The 20,918-nt window shown below is 36.4% G+C and overlaps 1 protein-coding gene and 1 long non-coding RNA gene across 2 annotated transcripts; both read left to right on the top strand.

The window, feature by feature from the left end:
• The first annotated feature begins 4,119 nt into the window (after positions 1 to 4,119).
• LOC113069978 (uncharacterized) lies at positions 4,120 to 5,657 on the top strand. The gene is made up of 4 exons (XR_003279840.1): positions 4,120 to 4,175; positions 4,916 to 5,115; positions 5,205 to 5,303; positions 5,598 to 5,657. It is a non-coding gene; the product is annotated as an uncharacterized LOC113069978 (long non-coding RNA).
• Positions 5,658 to 9,535: 3,878 nt separating this feature from the next.
• On the top strand, positions 9,536 to 16,983 carry LOC113069975 (tetraspanin-15-like). Its single transcript, XM_026243121.1, has 8 exons — positions 9,536 to 9,892; positions 11,551 to 11,736; positions 11,830 to 11,904; positions 11,991 to 12,086; positions 12,504 to 12,620; positions 13,772 to 13,822; positions 14,251 to 14,367; positions 15,851 to 16,983. The coding sequence occupies exons 1-8, from the start codon at positions 9,806 to 9,808 to the stop codon at positions 16,163 to 16,165; spliced, it is 1,044 nt and encodes a 347-aa protein (XP_026098906.1). The 5' UTR covers positions 9,536 to 9,805; the 3' UTR covers positions 16,166 to 16,983.
• The last annotated feature ends 3,935 nt before the right edge of the window (positions 16,984 to 20,918 follow it).

Below are 20,918 nucleotides of genomic sequence, written 5' to 3'. Positions count from 1 at the left end.
TGAGAATCAGTAAGGCCAGGCACTGATGTTGTGTCATGCGATCTGAAAAGTTTCCTGGGGTTTTGGGGAAATGCTCTGTGCAGACTTTTCAAATTCTTCAGCATCAGACAAAGCAAATTATGGACATGCTTTGTCGAGGGTTTTCTCATTCTTTTGGCCATCATTTTACTGTCACCATTCACAATAGAGAATACACACATTATGTATGTTTCCATGTACTGCAACAAAGGATGTTTTTATGCTAGATGATTCAGAGTATCCAGGGAACTGCCCTTTACAAAGCAATTTTTTTTAGCATTTTAGTGAATCACTCTATCAACACAACACTACAAAGCTATGGGCAAAATTTTTATTGAATTATTTTTGGTACATTTTTATAAAATAGCATTATTATTATTATTATTATTATTATTAGATTTGTGATCATTTTCACTATGAGAGTTTGTTTGTTTTCTTTTTGAGTAAAATAAAAAAAAACTTCCATAATTCAACAAAGGGACTCCGCAAGCATGCAGATTATGTTGTTGTGGAGAAAGCACATCACATGCATTACCTGAATTGCAAATTCCTCGAAAGAACCTCTGTGGGAAGCATGTAATTGTGATGAGCTGTGGCAATTCTTCAGTGTTAATTAACCATGTATCATGAAAGCATCTGATTTGCAGACATCTAATTTCATATGGGCATATTTTCATTTCCTTAGTTTTTTATTATTATTTATTTATTTATTTATTTATGGTTGAATAAGATATTTTGTTTTATGAACCCATCAAGATTATCTTGATAAACTGGATCACTCAAAAGATTGTATGCAATGCAAAAAATGTAGCTTGACAATCCTTTTAATGCTCTTGTCTTTTTTTAAGTCTTGTATTTACTCTAACTTTTAAATATAATATCTTCTAGAAAGGAGCTCTGCTCAACAAATCAAGATTTACCATGGCTACTGGTTTTTGACAAGAACAAAATCAGAAATGTAATTTCACACATCAACTGTCATTCTCATGGGTCACATTTAATGTACCTTGAGAGACAAGATTTGGGTCACAATCTGGCCAACTCTGGAAGACCTTCATTCATCTAAAAAATATCCCAACCCTTATAAGCTCAGTGCCTCTCAATGCATCAGGACATGTGTGGAAGTGAATTCAGTACTTCAGATAAAAATGAAAAGTGGTTTATAATTGTCTATACAGTTTTGCAACAGTGAAATGAAGCTAAAAGAATGTGGAATAACAGCTTTGTTGAGCAGTAATTGGATAATAAAAAAACTGCTAACAGAGAGAGAAATAGACACTTTTCAGAGTTTTGAGTGTTAATGTTTTGCTTATTTTCTCAAACTATGAAACATTATTTTGTCAGTAGATCTCGCACAGGGTAGTGCCTTATTTTAGACAGTAATCAAAATGAGGCTGTGAGGGATAGAGGTGAATGCATTTATTGGACTATACTGTTTAATATACCGATGGTTCAGTAGGCAAAAAGTCTTAAAAAACAAAAACAAAAAACCTTTTAGACAAAAATGTTCAATTCAGTATGTCATCTAACCTGACTGAGGTGTAAAGTTAAATTAAACCACTGTAAAAAAAAATATTGTCAAATTAACAGTAACTTACTGGCAACAATTATCCAGTAGATGGAGTATTTCATTCAACAGTAAAATTACTGTAAGACTAACTACAGTAGTGTTTACCTTACTGTAATATAGAATACATATCTACTGTATTTTGTACCATGTCAAAGTACAGTATCATACTGTTGATTTTCAATAATACTGTATAGTATTAAACAGTTTTTTATAATGCTACTGTATAATTTTAAGAATTTCGTTTTATTTCAACTGCTGATGGGAAATAGGAAAAATAACAATCGAAGCTTTAATTGCACTAAAACAGTTTATTTAAAAATAATGACATAATAAAAATCTAACTAACTAATTAAAAGACTAACAATTTATAATTAATCATTAAAATCACAGAACAATACAAAAGTAATAATAATAGCATATAATACAACAATAAAACATGTATTAAAAACTAGCAATTTATAATTAATAATTGAAATAATTATGACAATGCAAAAATAAGAATCTGTTTTTAAACACGACAAATTCATTTATAATTAATAATAAAAAATCATGCAAAAATGTATAGGTGAAATACAAACTTACACAACACAGTAGAACAAAGAAAGAAGTTGAACAAAGAAAGAAGGTGAGGATGAAGCCCAGATGAGGAGCGCTGGTGTCATGTGGGAAAAGTTGCACTTCTGATAAACCTGCAAAAAATGATAAGCACAAATCAATCATTGAGGCCAAACATACAACTAATCATCAAAAACCTCACATTATCAACACCATTAAATCAAGGAGAGAGGACTCTCACAGAATGCAGACCAAGTATTAACAGGTTAATTCACAAGCAACTGACAAAGCAGGAGGAGAGTGAACACAGCCCAAAAATAGTCTGGTAAGGCTCATTGACAGGCAGACTGAGAAAGTGGTTGCTTAGTCCAGACCAAGATGATAGCATTCAGGTCAGCAGTAAAGGCAAGGCAGAGCAAGACCAGTAGGTAGCAGCGAAGTTCTGAAAGAAACTCTAGCACAAGGGATAAGGGCCTGGACACATGCGGTAACTCAAGCACAGGACAGGTCTTGCTGCAAGGCAAGAACAGAGATCAGCCAGAGATGCTCAGCCTCCAGGACAGGGACAGAACAGAACCGACGCTGCAGACGAAACAGAAAGCAAAGACAAATGCACAACCAGCAATAGAGCTAAACTAAACTACAGAACTAGTAAGGGAAAAAAAGAAGCATAAAGCCAACTACAGTGGCAAAATAAAGAAAAAACTAAAAGAGAATAAAACCAAACAATGGAATGGATACTCTGGAACAAAAGACTGAACAAAACTAGATAAACTGGTAGAACAACAAGAAGCTGACTCTACAAACCAAAGCAACAGAGGGTGCACAGTAGCTCAAAGATAGTTAGTATGATGAACTATAACACATGACATGAGGAACAGGTGACAACACTCTGACAAACGAGGACCCAACAAGGACTAAACAAGGGGGGCTGGCAATGGGTAACAACGAGGCGGGACATGAGGAGCACATGGCACAACACAAACAAAGACAGAGCCATGTGCTCAAACACAACACAAACAGAGAAAGATTAAACAACAACAGAGCACTGACAATATATATTGATATATATTATGCTGCACAACGTGCTCCACAAACCTTTTAAAGGGCCAGCACAGATGACAGACAGACAGACAGACAGACAGATAGAGAGATATATAGACAGACATGGGGACTTGTGACTTGGTGACTTGGACTCGAGTCGACTCGAGTCGCTATTTTTAGGACTTGAGACTTGACTCGGACTTGGAAGTTAAAGACTCGGGACTTGACTTGACTTGAGACACGATGACTTGAATGACTTGAGTGTTAATCACATCATGTTTTCAGTTTGAATATAAAATATATAAATTATTTTTTTTAATAAAGTTGATTACTCAGCTGGAGCGCAGGCTGAGAATAGCGTCGTGACTGGATCAGGACACTATCATCAGTCATGCCCTCTCTACCTTACACACACCACGCCCACTTAAATCAGATATCACATCACATCAACATGTCAGCCTGAGAGGTACCGAGGGTCATCGCTTTTGTCTTCAATAGTTCGCGCCTAAAAACGCGTGGAAAACGCTGGGTGCGCCGCTTTCTCCTTCTTTCCAAAGCGCTCGGGCAGAAGTGCTCCTGTGGCGTCTGTCGTTAAGCATCAATGACACGCTCTCTCTCTCAGTGAAGACGCGGAAATTTCAGCAAAGGATAAATGGATTTGCAGCACTAAAAATCGCTCACAGTAGCTCTGCTACTAAATTCATTTCAAAATGGCAATCCATATACAGCTATGAACAGCTGTTCCTTCATCTTGGCTGAGCTTTCATCAGCAGGGGTTCAGATAAAAAATCGGCAGCTGGCAGCAGGAAGTGGCTGCCATTGACAGCCGGAAGGCAGTAACTGACAGCCGGAAGGCAGTAACTGGCAGCCGGATGGTAGGCGGGACCTGCCATTCGGTGGGAGCCAATCAGTATCGACCAACGTGGGCGCAACCAATCAGATATAACTGCACCCAAACGCTTCAGTAATGGTTGCGATTGATCAAACGGTAAGTTCAGAAATTGGTCATCGGGAGTAATTAATGTTTTTTTGCGTTGTAAGTTTGATTTTAATTGTTATCTTGGTGAACGACTTGGTAGACTTGGTGCATACTTTGGTTTAATTGTTCAGTGAAATCTAATTAGTGGTAGCAACGTTTGTTTACCTTGTTAGGGGCCTACCATTAACTTCAAATTACGTTTGACGTACCATTTAAATATTAACGTTTGTTAGCGTGTTAACAGTCTATTGAATAATATAAAAGAATGTTGTTTGACTGGAATGATAGAAGACAAATTTGCAACACTAACCATATATTTTTGCATGTTAAGTCTTTCAGGAGATTGTGTGATATACATTAACTTAAGAGTTCTTAAAAGAAGTTTTTTTTTGTTTTTGTTTTTTCACTATTGAGGTGTGTTTTCTCTAATACTATGCATGTGCAGAACTGTTCTGTGTACCAGTTGAAGTTGTAAGCATGTGAATGCAAAACAATTTTTTTCTTTTATTTTTTTAAATTATCTATACAAAATATAATGGACCGGTTCATAATTCCTTATAACTTTTAGGTCTAGTTTCACAGACAGGGCTTGGATTAAGCCAGGATTAGGCTGTAGTTAAATTTAGAACATTGAAGTAGCTTTTGTAAACATGCATTTATAAAAAAAAACAAAAAAACATTACTGATGTGCATCTTGAGACAAAACCATGGCACTGACACCTTTTTTTTTTTTTTGTAATACCCAATAGTTGCCAGATGCTGTCCTGTTGGAAATTCTTCTTTACGTGATCCTGGAGGAGGGGTGATGCTACATTATTAAGTCTGTCTTTGGTTTGTTCCAAATTCAGAAGTCTGTTGTACTGTATACAGACTCCTTTCGAAAGAGGGCACAATCCAGCTGGCTTGACGGAGTATCTTCTTTTACATATTTGATTAGAGGTTTAAAAAGGTGCCATAACATTACATTTCTCAGTTGCCATGTCTGAATGTTTATCTTTGTAATAATGCTGTTTTCATGCTCCTCATCTCAATATACAGGTGGAACAAAATGGAGAACAAGTCTAAGCCATGTCAGGAATTCAACAAAATGTACACCCTGCAGACACTGTGATGAGGTTTACAACAACTGCTTACCAGGTGTGCAAATTATGCATGAAAATGTAATCACTGCTCTGTACATGATGACAAGATGCAATGGGGAATAATCATTAATATGGCTGTGCATGCATGTCTACTGTTAATAAAGCAATTTAGGTATTAAAGTCACCATTTTCTTATGAATAATAAAATGCAGCAGCTAGAGTTCTTCCTAGAATCAGGAAGTATGACCGGATTAGCCCAGTTCTGTAAACCCTGTACTGGCTCCCTATCAAACATCGTATAGATATTAACATCTTCCATTATATTAATCTGTTTCTTTCTTATTCGAAGGTCACTGCAGTCACCCGGATCGAGTACGTATCCAGACCAGATGGTGGATCAGCACCTAGAAAGGACCTCTACAGCCCTGAAAGACAGCGGAGACCAGGACAACTAGAGCCCCAGATACAGATCCTCTGTAAAGACCTTGTTTTTTCTCCATTTTGTCACCGGTGTAGTTTTGGTTCTTTGTCGCCTCTGGCTTGCTTCGTTGTGGTCACTTCATTTACAGTGATATCATTGACATAATTGCAAATGATTCCACAGATACTATTTAAACTGAACCGAGCTGAAGGATGACATCACTGAATTGAATGATAAACTGCCTTTTAAACTGACTACAAACTGAGTTTACAAATGTCCTTCTGCATTATTGACTGACACACTATTTTCCTATTTAATACTGTGAAGTTGCTTTGCTTTGATCTGTGTTATTAAAAGCACTATATAAATAAACGATGCTTGACTTGACCATGTTGCAAGAGGAAAATGAGGAGAGATGTGCATCCACCCTGGGTTTTACAGTGATTGGTGCAAGATGCTGGAGAAGTAACTCCGTATACCTCATCAGTTCTGATCTAAGAGTCTTGAAAATACCTCCGGATTGTTGTTAGTGATTCTGATTGATATTTTAGTCTGCTTGCTTACTGGATATATTTTATACTGTTTACATTGTAAAGCACTGACTTTGACAACTTACTAACCCAGTTACAAATTTAACAGCTACTTTATACTATATATATATATATATATATATATATATATATATATATATATATATATATATATATATATATATAGTTGTTTCTTGAAATACTACAAATATAACCGCAAATTATGATTTTAAATAAAGGTCTCTGAGACTTCTCTCTTTTCAGTCATTTGTGTATATAACCTATAATAAATATACAACATGCACCCAGTAAGTGCCATTCTCGTATATAAATATAAATTGTTTTATTTCACACAAACAATGATACATGCATGCATAAACATTCAGCTGGAAATTAACGTTTAGCAAAATGATCTTATTTCTTTGTTTATATTTGATCAATATTTTAAATCAAATAATATACAATACTGACCTTTTATACTTATTTAAAAAAGTATTAAGCATAATCATAAGTGTATATAATTATTTATTTGTCTTGTTGCGCCGGCAGCCTCCTCCAATTTCCGGGTATTAGCGACAGCTGCCATCCGGTTTTATTGGCAGCCACTTCCTGCTGCCAGTGACAGCCACTTCCTGCTGACAGCTGCCGATTTTTCGCTGAACCCCCTCTCGCTTTCATCGTTGATATACGGGAAAGGATGAAGCTGATTGGTTAGTTATTGTCACATGACCTGCGGTGCGCTTGCGGCATTCTGAAAAGTTTAGATGTTTTTAACTCGATGCGGTGCGACGCGCACGAGTGCGTTGCTTCCATTATGAGCGCGCATACCGCGCGCCTACATTGGAAATAACGAACTTGCGCGCGCAAAAGACGTGATGTGAACGGCCCCTAATGATCCGCTAGCAGGCCGTCAAAAAAACGCATTCCAGGGGCGGCGCTAGGGCTGGGCTAAGGGGGCATAAGCCCCCAATATTTTGTTACCTTGTCTTTCTCATAGAGCAAAACAATTAATCAGAAAAACAAATGTAGCTGCCGCGATTACCCAATCATGAGAAATGCATATTACATATATATATATATATATATATATATATATATATATATATATATATATATATATATATATATATATATATATACACAGTACAGAATATAAATATGACGTATTTTAAGTTGTTTCATACTTTTTTGTTATGTACAGTACAGACCAAAAGTTTGGACACACCTTCTCATTCAAAGAGTTTTCTTTATTTTCATGACTATGAAAATTGTAGAGTCACACTAAAGGCATCAAGGGCTATTTGACCAAGAAGGAGAGTGATGGGGTGCTGCGCCAGATGACCTGGCCTCCACAGTCACCGGACCTGAACCCAATCGAGATGGTTTAGGGGTGAGCTGGACCGCAGACAGAAGGCAAAAGGGCCAACAAGTGCTAAGCATCTCTCGGGGAACTCCTTCAAGAATATTGGAAGACCATTTCAGGTGACTACCTCTTGAAGCTCATCAAGAGAATGCCAAGAGTGTGCAAAGCAGTAATCAAAGCAAAAGGTGGCTACTTTGAAGAACCAAGAATATTACATATTTTCGGTTGTTTCACACTTTTTAGTTATGTATATAATTCCATTTATAATTCCACATGTGTTAATTCATAGTTTTGATGCCTTCAGTGTGAATGTACAATTTTCATAGTCATGAAAATAAAGAAAACTCTTTGAATGAAAAGGTGTGTCCAAACTTTTGGTCTGTACTGTACATAACAAAAAAAGTATGCAACAACTGAAAATACGTCATATTTATATTCTATACTCTGAGAGAGAGAGAGAGAGAGAGAGAGAGAGAGAGAGAGAGAGAGAGAGAGAGAGAGAGAGAGTGTGTGTGTGTGTGAGGGAGAGAGAGAGAGTGTGTGTGTGTGTGTGTGTGTGTGTGAGAGAGAGAGAGAGAGAGAGAGAGAGGAGAAATGTAACAAAGTTTAATGTTGTATGTAAACTGTGTTTGAGAGAGAGAGAGAGAGAGAGGTGTTCAGAGAGGAGTCTGTTGGATGTTTAGTTTTATGGACTCAATGTTGAAAATGTAAAACATTTCAAACACTGTTGGCAGAAGTGAAAAATAAATAATTTTAGGAAGTTACAATTTTGTTTGATTCCATGATGTATTTTACTGAACATGAGTATTTACAATGCAAATCCAAATTATTTTAATTTACTGACAGTTACCTATATCTTGTCTTTTAACTTTATTAAGATCAGATTCTGCAGGTAAAATAACAATATTAAGGTGACTTGACTTGGACTTGACTTGACATAGCTTGTGACTTGACTTGACTTGACTTGCCCAAGAAAAAAATACTTGGGACTTACTTGAGACTTGAAGGTTAAGACTTGAGACTTACTTGAGACTTGCACATGTGTGACTTGGTCCCATCTCTGTATATAGATAGATGGACAGATAGATAGATAGATAGATAGATAGATAGATAGATAGATAGATAGATAGATAGATAGATAGATAGATAGATAGATAGATAGATAGATAGATAGATAGATAGATAGATAGATAGATAGATAGATAGCTTGAGTGCAATTAAGTTTACATACTTTCCATCTTGAGATTTTGACTACATTTAATAAGAGTGCAGATATATTCATTTAGGCATGAGTTAAGAAATATGCCAATATATGGTAGAGACTATTATTTTAAATGTATTGTAAAAAGACCATCTGATAGTTTGCCCTGAAGTGAAAAGCTGTAGTGCTGAAGCAGGACTGGGAAGAAAAAGACTTTTGAAAAATGTAATTACAACCACAAGCTACTTGGGAGATAATCAATGTTTGTGAGCATGAATGGAAGAAAATAGGATTTTCTGTGAACCACTGATATGATGCCAAAAGAAGTGAACAACAAGTAGCCTACTTCTGAAGATTAAAACTATTGTGACACATCTTAAAGAGATGTTTTCTTTCCTTGGCATATTTAAGAGGCTTTAGTTCTTCAAGACAAACACATCTTTTATAAATCAGATTATCAACTGGCTGGCATGGGCTTATAAAGTCAAAGGATATGACAAGAGGTTGCATGTTTGAGGGGATTCTCATTTATGTCAAAAATACTCCAGATGGAAAAAAATGTTAACAGAATTGCACTCAAGCATATTTAAATGTCTCTTTGTTAGTTTAGAGCATATCTATCTATCTATCTATCTATCTATCTATCTATCTATCTATCTATCTATCTATCTACGCCTGTCTGTCTGTCTATATGTGTCTGTCTATGTATCTACTATCTCTCTATCTATGGTTGTATGTCACCTGTGCTGGCCCTTTAAGGTTTGTGCAGCAAGTTGTGTGGCGGGGCGGAAGTTGTTATTGGGATGAAAGTTACACCTTGCAGCTGCTGATGTGCTTTTCCTTTCAAACTAATTCAGAGGAGTCCACAGCTAAGCGGAACACTTGATGGAAGTTCTCGTTATTCATTTAGACGGGTGTTAGGGTCTTTTAAACAGACTGCCATCTCTATAAAGAACAAAGGCTCATTGAGTTTTAGCGGCATCGGCTAACATCTGAATTCATGGAAATCTCAGGCTAACTGACACTATTTAAGGCTGTCACCATGCCGTCGTACGAAGAATGGAGAAAAACCAATCACTTCTATTATTTCGTTAAATTCTCTTTAAATGTCTATTCAATGCTGTTCTCGGTAAGTATACTTTTAAAACGAATGCTGTCCTATTGATTTGTTTCACCCTCACATGAACAGTAACGTTACACACACTCGCCCTGAATGAATAAGCTAAAGTGTCTGTGTTTTGAACGTATATAGGCAGTATAAATATAATGGTAACTTTAACCGTTTCTGCCAAGTCACTTTGAGATACTTGACAGTTTCACTTTAACATTTCACAGATGAGCTCCGTGGCTCAGTAAAGACAATTGACAAGCGTCGCTGACAGATTTAAAGGCGCAGGACGTTGTTATCGTTTCTGTAAATGCGCCAATTTCTTACATACTTATTTGGTTCCTGTAAGTTGTTGGTAACTAATAATATTTAAATTATACGAATGAAGACTTGGACATGATGCTTATTTTATTACTTCCTTATCGTCTCTATCTATATATAATATAGATCTAAATATTATATATATATATATATATATATATATATATATATATATATATATATATATATATATATATATGCACATTATATCGTATAAATTACTAAAGGTTGTCATACTTTCATTCAAAAATTGTATATTTGTGCATTGTTACATGGGCACATAACATTCAAATACAGATATTGCAATGTTGTAGTGCCTGAATTCACTTTTACCTAATTAAACTATTTTAGTTTTATTTACTCTATTTTTTTACTGTATTTATTGTATGATCGAATGTATGATTACAATTTGTAAGTTGCTAGACTCACGAGTCATTAGTGTTCAGTTTTGTCTTTGTTTTTTCACATTAAATGCTATTTGTCAGTGCCTTATGGGAATATCTTGATTTGGGGTTTTTGGAACTTGATGATACAAGCATAAAAGCCTTTCAGAATACTCTTCAAATCTCTTTCCATCTTTTCTCTCCCCCTTTCAGTCTCTACTCTTAAAAGGAACAGTCTACTCAAAAATGACAATTTGCTCATCTCTTACTCGCCATCATGTCATTCCAAACCTGTATGTCTTTTTTTCTGTGGAATTCAGAAGAAGATAGTTTGAATAATGTTGGCGAACCGAAACTGTTTGGTCACCAACATTCTTCAAAATATATTATTTTGTGACAGTTTTTTCATTTTGGGTTGCCTTATCCTTTAAGGTAGGCTCATAGCCATGACACTTACTTTATTGGGCATCACTAAAACAAAATAACTGAAGTAAATATCTGAAGATGTCATAATCTGAAATTGACAGATGACAAAATGAATCATCCATCAAGATTTATTAAATTAACTTTCCAGGAAGAAGAGTCTGGGAAGAAAATTGAGAATGAAGTGGTTTTCAATTAGAACGCTAATAAATTCCTTTGTTAGGATACAAATTGATATTAGGATGGCTACATCAATCTTCTTTATGATTTGCGTCATTTCATTTACATTGCTTGTGCGTTTTAGCTCAGCACTCTTAAGAATTACATCGGTCTTCTTTTAGGGATTAATGTGAGGAACACAAATGATTCATTGTTTGGTTTTCCATCACATGACTAATGTGCATGACTTGGTTGTACATTAAAACATTGATTTCATCTTCATATCTGCTGTATGTCTGATTTAGTTATGTAAAGTGATGTTATGAAATGATGTAATCTGATGTGACTTGTAGAGATGTTTTACCAGACCTACCACTGCCCCTGTCCCCTCAGCTGCTCGGTCTGTGTGTGCTCTGTATCGGCGTGTATGCAGAAGTGGAGAGGCAGAAGAATCGCACCCTGGAGGGGATGTTTTTGGCTCCTGCTGTGGTTCTTATACTGCTGGGTCTCGTCATGTTCACTGTGTCTGTGATGGGTATGGTGGGATCCCTCAGGGACAACAAGACTCTGCTGCACATGGTGAGTGTTGCTTGTCTGGGCGCATGCGTGTATGCTCTACCATGTTACAGATGGATTTTTTGTTCTGTGACTTAAAATGGACTTTTTGTGCAGTTCCTGTGCGTGCTGTGTGTTCTGCTGGCTCTCCAGGCTCTAGCCCTCATCATTGCCCTGATTTTTGAAAATACGGTAAGACTTGAAGAAACGTTAAGAGCAGAGGCAATGCTATGCTGAATGCTTTGTTGTCAATGAGGTTAATTTTCCTTTGTTTTTAGACAATCAAATTGTTTCAGAATAGTATACGAGAAGGAATTAAGCACTACTATGATGACCTGGACTTCAAGAACATATTGGACTACGTGCAAAAAAAGGTTGTTTAACTAGTTTATTAAAGCAAGCTTAGTGAATTATACACCGCTTAATACAAGTTCAGCCATAAATAATGTACACCTTTCAAGTGTAAATATAGAGTTTGTCAATTACAGTCCCATTCATACACCTAAAAATGACAATGGATGCATTAAATTGACCCAAAGTAACAGTAAAGACAATAATGTCACATTTGCTGTCTGTTCTATCTATTCATCACAGAATGATGAAAAATGTAAATCACAGATGATTCAGACAATTGAGCAGCACAGCAGTTTTCGAAAAGAAATGTTTTTTCAGCACCAAATCAGCATATTAGAATAATTTTTGGAGGATCATGTGACACTGAAGACTGAAGACTAATTAAGATTCCTCTTTTAGGCTGCTCTTTAATCTCAATCTCGTCTTTGTCTTTTCAGTTTTCTTGTTGTGGAGGCGATGAATACAAGGATTGGGAAGTAAACCAGTATCACTTCTGCAATGGCACGAGTGCGTTGGCCTGCGGTGTTCCCTACACCTGCTGCATCCGTCAAAGTGTTAGTCATTCCGTGCACTTCTCCCAGTCGTGATGCATTAATCAGTGCATATGTCATCCGGTGTTTTTCACGAATTCACCAGTAATCTTTTCTCGCTGAAGAGAATGTGTTTTTTTTTTGCAATGGAAGCAGTCTGACACACAGGTCTGCGAGTACAGGGAGCTGATTTCTGATCTTTTTTTTCTGGTGGGTTTAGAGAGCTTTCTAGTAAATGCCGTTCTCCATGAGTCAGTGGAGAGTGCATCATGACGGAGAGAATTTAATTTGCCTGCCCTGTGCTGCATAGAATCTCCTCTACTGTTTATGAGTGCCTCTCTCTCTCTGTCTCTCTGAGTTAATAAATGTTGATTGGGCACTAATGCACTGCTCTTCTTTTGGTATGACAGCTCACTATGCAGTGAGCGAGCACAGGCTACACAAGCATGAGCAAGGCTTCAGATCATTAATCTGTATTTCAGATACTTGTCTCCACATGTTCCCTTATCAAGTACAATCCTAATAGCAAAAATGTAAATATCAGTAAATAAAGGGAATTTAGTAAATGAACTAAGTGCAGACACTCAGTAATCTGCTGATTTTTGTAGCATTTTTTGCCCATTGTATGAGAGATAATCTTCATACAAGTCAAATGTGTTATAAGGGTGTACTGTACTCTTATTGGCTGCAGAAAGCATAATCAAGTTATCCAAATTATGCATGACATAACCACGTCATCTCAAACATGGTATCTTATAGCTGATGCCTACTTGTTTTTTTTTGTTGTTGTTTTTTTTTTAAGATGGGGTGAACGGTCACATTAGTATGAATAGATTGTATTAGAGGAATTGGACCGGTCTTTTGGGAGCAGGCAGATTTATGATCTACTTGTAATCTGATTAGATGGGCTCCCTGCTCATTAGTCCTATTACAGATTCCATCACTCCACTGACCCTTTGCTTTAAAGATCACATCAGCATGGTTATAAATGCATGGTGGAATTCAGTATGGAATTCTGTAATATGAAATTCATTTCAAGGGTCAATCAAAAACACAACATTTACAGCCAACATTCTTCTGCACCAACAGCATCACATTGACCAAAAGTCACTTGACATGGTTTACAAAAACTACAATTTTACTAATGAGTTGTCTTGTGTGTTTATTTCTATCAGGTTGGAGAAGTTGTGAACACACTCTGTGGCTACAAAACTCTCAACCAGCAGGTGAAATTGAGCTCTCTCTGAGGTTTTCAAGTCCACGTTCTTACAATGGCCTGCCATCACTGACTGATATTAAATGACTTGCATCATTTTACGGAATACTCACTGTCATATCCAGTGATGCATTTGGAAAGAATTATTTACCAGACCTTGACACGTGAGATTATATTTAAAGGAGAAGCTGTGGCAGGAAAACAAAAACCTCCAATAACCATTTCAAATGCAATCATCTGTAATGGTGGCTTCATTCAGTTGTTTGTTCCATAGATGAAAACCCCACAAATCACATCAGAGCCATTACAAGCACCACCTCTATTATCCCATTACCATGGACACTCTTTGTGATATTTTAAGCTTGTTTCCGTCACAGAATCAGAGCTTTACCTACCACCTGTACCGAATTTGATTTCTTTCTCTCTTCTGTATTAAAGCGTGAAACTTTAGATGGAATAATTCATGTGCGTGGCTGTATCCATGCTGTGAACCTGTGGATGGGGGACAATATTGGAGCTACTATTGGAATTTGCTGTGCAGTTGGACTACCACAGGTTTTGTGATCATCCTTCCCTTCTTGTGCTTACTCTTCAATACTTATATCATCCTATCCTGCAATGTTTGTATCTCTTCATCATGTAATTTTCTCTCTGCATGTTTTATCTCCCCTGGCATTCCACATTTCTATTTTGATAGCCTACTACCTTTTCAGTTTGACTCTTCCCTCATTAGAGAATCTTCTGGCAAACAATACATTTTAGAAAACGAGGGGTGAATGACTCTCGGAGAAACTGCTGCCCAGTCTTGCTAAAGCACAAACTTGAAAACTTTTTTTCTAAAACAACTAGCCTGCTCATCTGTCTCTCTATTTTTCGGTCTCATCTGGCCCCTTGCTGAGGTGAGGGAAGAGGTCACATTAAATGCAGCCACACGGCCGTGCTGTCACATTCCTCCATTAATGAAATAATCCTCTAATTAGAACAGAGAGGAATAGTCCACTTGCACAGATATGATGGAGAGTGTGACAAGGCAGCTGTCTAGTAAATCACAGTATGTTTGGATTAATGATCTGCTCCTGTCTATGCACAGTATTACTGTATATTTTATCATATGCTGTGCATAAAAAAAAAAAAAAAAAAGATTTGTCTAGATTGGCTCTGCAACTCTTACTTTGAAAATAGTTCAGTTTAGAATTAGATTGAATATGTACTCTCAGTCCATATGTGAAGGTCTCTGAAAATACTAATTGCAGTAGTGTAATAGCTAATCTGTCCTGATGCACCTAGGACAGCGATATTAAGATTTCAAATTTAAGAAAAAGAAATTAAAATAGAAGATATTAACTTTCCAATATATAAAAAATGGATAATAATAATAATAATATGGTGCTCACTTATTGTGCTTCAGTTTAAACAAAATTAAAAGTATCTCTGGTAGAAGTTCTGTACAGATTTTATGTAAACTTTATGGACACTATTATTAGGGTCAGCATTTGAATTTTTTTTTAAGAGAGTTTATTCCAAGGCTGCATTTATTTCATCAAAAACATGTAAAACAATAATAGACAGAAATATTTTGACAATTGAAAACAAGTTACTGCTTTAATATATTTCCAAATGTAATTTATTCATGTGAAATCCAGCAGTATTTTGAGCAGCCATTGGTCCAGTCTTCAGCGTCACATGATCCTTCAGAAATTTGAAGTTTGAAGTTTGTTCTCCATAAAATGTGTTACTATTATCAGTGTTTATAACAGTTGCACTGCTTAATATTTTTTGGAAATCACAACTTGATATAAAGCAAAAATAAATACATGTTTAAAATATAAATATTTTTCAACATTATTTTAAATGTATGCTTGCTGAATAAGTATAAGAATTGCCAAGTTCTTAATTTAAGAGTTTTTTTATTTTTTTATTTAGGTGACTTTTTTTGCACTTTCAGCATACAATTATAGCTCTAGGTGTAAAGAGTTCTTTATGATCCATATCCAAAAAACTATCTCTTGACACTTCACAACTTTAATGTTTCTTTTAGCTTCTTGGTATTCTCCTGAGCTGTGTCTTCTGGAATCTTTTGGTGGAGATGAGTAAGTCTCAAGACGTGGTGGACTTTAAGATCAGTTTTAAGTACAGTGAACTGGACCTCGTGGGAGCTGGATGGTGTATGTGTCTACCTCGTGACGGAGGCTACCTGCCGATTCCTGTAGAAGAGCCTGACACCTGGGCTCCAGACCCCATCCCTTTTGACCTGGAACAAGAACAGCCCAAATTAGCCCTTCCATTTTCCCAGCTGGAGAGCCAAGGAGCACAATCAGGTATGGGAATGGATGAAGTGGACAATCGAGCTTAAGAACCACAAAGAAAAAGAAGCAGCATCTTAAATATTTATTAATTTAACTGTGATTTTTGTATATAAAAAGTTTACCCTTTCACAATGTTTTAAGATAAAGCCTGTTGCACTACCTGTTGATACAAATGTTTTTACGCATGAAAAAAGGAGATGTTTTTATCAAATGTTTGGTTATATCAAGGGACAGTAGTAGATCTCCACATGCTTGTATTTATCAAACTTTTAATAACATATAACTTTAAATGCTGTTTACACAGTCCATCGTTTTTCACCATTTCATTCATTTTGTGTCTTATGGGATGAAGGGAGCTTGTTTTATCAGTCATTTTGTCATATGTAATAGTTCATGAGGTGCATAGAAATGATTTTATGAACTAATTGTTGGCAATCAGGTTTTTAAATGTTTTTTTATGATTTTAATATTTAATTAAGTTTATATATATTACAATGAGTTCAGGGAAATTCATAGCTTTGCAATTCGTCAAAGATTATCAATATTGTGACTGGCAAATGAAGCTGGGTATTCATATCTAGTATAGATTGTTTCTCAAAACTTTTTATGCACATTTTTTATTGTTTTATATTAAACTAATGTCATGAATGCAACTTTCAGAAGAAAAAAAATGAACACGTAGGATTATTATGGATCTGCTTTCTATTTTAAAAGGGCATGTGGATTTTGTAATGCTGATGTTCTTTCTTAAAGGGGGGGTGAAATGCTTGTTTTCACTCAATATCCTGTTAATCTTGAGTACCTATAGAGTAGTACTGCATCCTTCATAACTCCAAAAAGTCTTTAGTTTTATTATATTCATAAGAGAAAGATAGTCTGTACCGATTTTTCCCGGAAAAACACGACCGACTGGAGGCGTGACGTGTGGGCGGAGCTAAAGAATCACGAGCGCCAGTAGGCTTTTGTGTGAGAGCGTTTGGAAGCTGACATTACTGTGAGGAAAAAAACGTCATCCAAAACAAACCATGGCTAACAGTCAGATTCAGCCGTTTAGTTATGATCCAGAATCAGATCCAGAGGCTGAAACTGAACGAGAGCAGCAGCAGCAACGACTCGCTCTGAGCGGGGCTCGAACCCGGGTCTCCGATGGGAGGCGGACGCACTAACAAGGAGGCAGAGATATTTTAAGCAGTTTTACTCACCGCCTGCGGTTCCAACACACGATCATGACCCTTTTTCGTTGGGACTGCATTATCCTTAAGAAATAAACGATGTGCAAATCCATCGTCAAACTGGGCCTTGTTTGTAAAACAAGCATTTTCGAAATGCAGGGAACAAACACTTGCACAACTCCGTTGATGCTCTGTAAAAATAAACTCCATCCACTGGTCCTTTAATGCTGTTTTTTCTTAGGTAATCTGTGCAGGGTTGTGTCTTGCCCTGGCAACCAAAAACACACTCCTCCTGTGACATTTCGCGACGCTCTCGCTCTGATCAATGGATTGTCTGTGCTCAGCCTCTCATTGCTCTGCTCTACGGGAGCGCGCGCTCTTCCGGCAGAAGTGCCTTAGGACCCATATAAGGAAATTCCGCTCCATCTAACGTCACACAGAGCCATACTCGAAAAAAACTTTCCGAAACTTGTGACAAACCGGAAGGAGTATATTTGGAACAGAAATACTCCTTCAAACATACAACTTAATTTTTGAAACTTTGTCCATGTTTAGCATGGGAATCCAACTCTTTAACAGTGTAAAAAACTCAGTATGCATGAAATAGCATTTCAACCCCCCTTTAACAGTAATACTGTAAGTACCAATGAAATGCCTTAAGTACAACAGAAGCTTTTTTCCCCGGAGTACCTCAGGCTATTCTGGAATAGCCACACTCATTTGTAGGTAGGATTCTTTTAAAACGAAGGGATACCTGGCCTTGTGTTTAACAGTACTTCAAATTTCATTTGTCTTTAACATTTAGCTGTCATAAACTGCTGTTTTAAATGTGTAGTTCATGTTTCACCTTTATTACTGTTTGGAAAGATTGAAAAAAAAAAAGTTTAGCTTGTGAGTTGTCATAATTACCCTTTTCATAAACCCTTTTAGTTGTCAGCAGTCATTTTGAAATGCCTCACAATCACACCTCTTTGCTAATAGACCTTTTCAGGGTGTTGCTAAAGATGGACTGCTGCGCTCCATCAAATGTAGCTCTGGTTTTGTAGAAACATTAATGTGACTTGCAATAAAATTAGCTTGAATTAACCTTTTAAACATGTCTCTCAGGTTTATTCTGCATTGTTGAATAAAGCCCCAAATTCTCTCAAGCTTTTCCGTGGAGTGATGCATGGAGGTGTGAAAACTTCAAAGGAGCTGGGCTTGTGGATTCATGGAAGCTGGCCGTCTGAACTCTTGAATGCATAAGACGTTTTCTAGTGCATAATCACACCTTTTTAGTGGTTCTGGGGAGTAGATGTTGCATGATTTCCCCTTCATGATGATGGCTATCAAGAGGCTGCATGTGGAATAATTATAGCTGTTGTCTCAATAGGATTAAATGACCCTCAGCATTGAAAATAACACTTTGTGCACTTAGAGCAGGGAACAAAATGCACTCACACTAGCGTAATTATGGTAATAATAACAGCATTAAGAACAGTAATTAACAATTGCTGACTTGATTGAGGCTGAAGGAGGGGTTCTCGGTTTTATCAGATGAATGAGTGCATGAAAAGAGGATGAGGCAAGGAGTCTGAGTGATGCACTGCAGATTAAAAGTCAATACTCGGGTAGATGTTTTTTTTTTTTTTTTTTTTTTTTTTGCCCCGTCTGGGATTCTGGAAAAGCTGATAGGGGATGGAATGAGGCAACTGAAATATATATTTTTTTTTTTGTGCTTTTGTTGATTGCCACTGTTCTTGAGGTTTGTGTGTCAAGTATTGAGGCCTAGAGTATGTTGAACTTAAATCTAAATCCTGACTATCTTAGTCTTGTAAGATACTATACAAACAAAAACAAAGTTGTCCATTATGGTTTTTATAACATTTCAGTATGTTCTTGATACCATCATTATAATTTTACTGGAAAAGATGATAAAGGAGCAAGTCCATGTTTATCATTCGTAAATAGACATTTAAAGTGGTAATGGTTTTTTACAAATTCTATTTTTTTCATCCAGGAAACAGAAAATAATACATTTGCTCAACAACAGTAATTGTTATTTCAGTTGCTGGGCAAGAATATGAAAAACAAAATAAGACTATTATCATTGCATGAACAAACAACTTTAGGTTGGCTAAAAGCATTATTGTTGAGACAATTTAAAAGTCTTACTGCATTTTTGTAGTAATTTTGTTTTCAGTTTATTCTTTAGTGTAAAATCCAAAAATTTAAGTTCTTCAGGAGAATGTAAGAAAACCTCACTGGAATACTTTACCCCAAAATTCATATTCAATTCAAAGGCCATAAATTTGTTTCTTCATTTGGAGACATTTACATCAAATGGCTCTCATTCTGACGGCACCCATTCAAGGAGCTCATTGGTGAGCATTTGATGTAATGCTAAATTGTTTAAAATTGGTTCCAAACAAGAAACAAAGTCATCTACATTTTGGATGGCCAAAATTAAACTTTTAGTTTATTAGTTAAATAGAGGCACTGCAGTTTTATTCGCAATATGGAGGAAAAATATAGTTTTATCCCCTCTCCAAGATTCTGATGTGGTTAAAATTGACATTTAACTCTATTCAACTCCTTGAGAGTGAAATACAATATTAAAAGGCCAGAGCTGTTTGTTTGTGTCTAAAAGAGGGGGAATATGGCTCATTCCGGCTGCAGCTTAAAATGCTTTGTCTCTTATCTAAGTAATGAACCCAGCACATCTCTCTCACTGGGGATTGTGAATCACAGCAGGCAGTTCAAAGGAAAAAGTGTTTGCTCTACAATAGGGGTTTGGAGGTTTGGTTAAAATCTGGATGAAGATACATCAGTGTTGATCTGAGACCGGCGTCTTTGAAATAAACACCTTAAACATCAAGAGAGCATATTATACATTAAAAAGCCGCAGGGCATTCAGTTTGTTCTGTCATCAGTGAAATGACTAAAGGGTAGGGCCCAGGGTGGTTGTAATGCGAATCACTTAAAAAAAAAAGGCCTGTACCCAGAAGGAACTTTTAATATGTGCAAGAGCAATGTGCAATAAAAAGGGTATTTCTTTAATAAAATAATAAGGGTTCTGTGTAAACTGTAAATGATAGAAAATGGGTACAAAATTACAGTGCTGGTTCTCTCAGTAAAATAGCCAATTTTCTTCCATTCTTGTTTTTGCATAACCTGCATCTTAAGGTCAAAATATTTGAATCAGTCATTGCAGAATTTATTGGTAGCTGGTGCAAACATCAACCAAAGTGTTAATATTTGGAGTTTTCATTTTACATTTCAGACTTAGTTTTTTCTGGCATTCATTCATTGGAGGTTTACTACACGTGGTAATGGCTATGCACTGTGCCTTGCCTTGCTATCATCCCTGAGGTAATGCACACCTACTCACCTCATCTCATCATCTTCTGACAAAAAACCCATATGGTGTTATCAACGAACAAATCAGACTGGGACTGACATGCTCCAGACGGCAGAATGAATCCAATCTTGCCAATGAATATCATATTGAGTGTCCCTGATTACTCACAAAAATGCAATGCAAGAAGTGGAGTGGATTCTGTCCAGTATGCCATACGAAGAAAATGGCTTTTCATATGCGTCAACATGCCATTTCCTCTGGAAATATTCGGTTCGCACAAATGATTGA

This window comes from Carassius auratus, unplaced genomic scaffold (assembly GCF_003368295.1).
Source record: "Carassius auratus strain Wakin unplaced genomic scaffold, ASM336829v1 scaf_tig00002602, whole genome shotgun sequence".
Taxonomy (NCBI): Eukaryota; Metazoa; Chordata; class Actinopteri; order Cypriniformes; family Cyprinidae; genus Carassius; species Carassius auratus.
Note: the sequence above shows the minus strand (reverse complement) of the source record. Positions and strands in the feature narration are given on the sequence as shown.

What these genes read in the sequence shown, in the direction of transcription:
- LOC113069975 (XM_026243121.1), top strand. Translation starts at nt 9,806, where the DNA reads ATGCCGTCGTACGAAGAATGGAGAAAAACCAATCACTTCTATTATTTC. An exon ending in TCTATTCAATGCTGTTCTCG is followed by an intron (nt 9,893 to 11,550) that starts GTAAGTATACTT and finishes CTGTCCCCTCAG; the next exon opens with CTGCTCGGTCTGTGTGTGCT. An exon ending in ACAAGACTCTGCTGCACATG is followed by an intron (nt 11,737 to 11,829) that starts GTGAGTGTTGCT and finishes CTTTTTGTGCAG; the next exon opens with TTCCTGTGCGTGCTGTGTGT.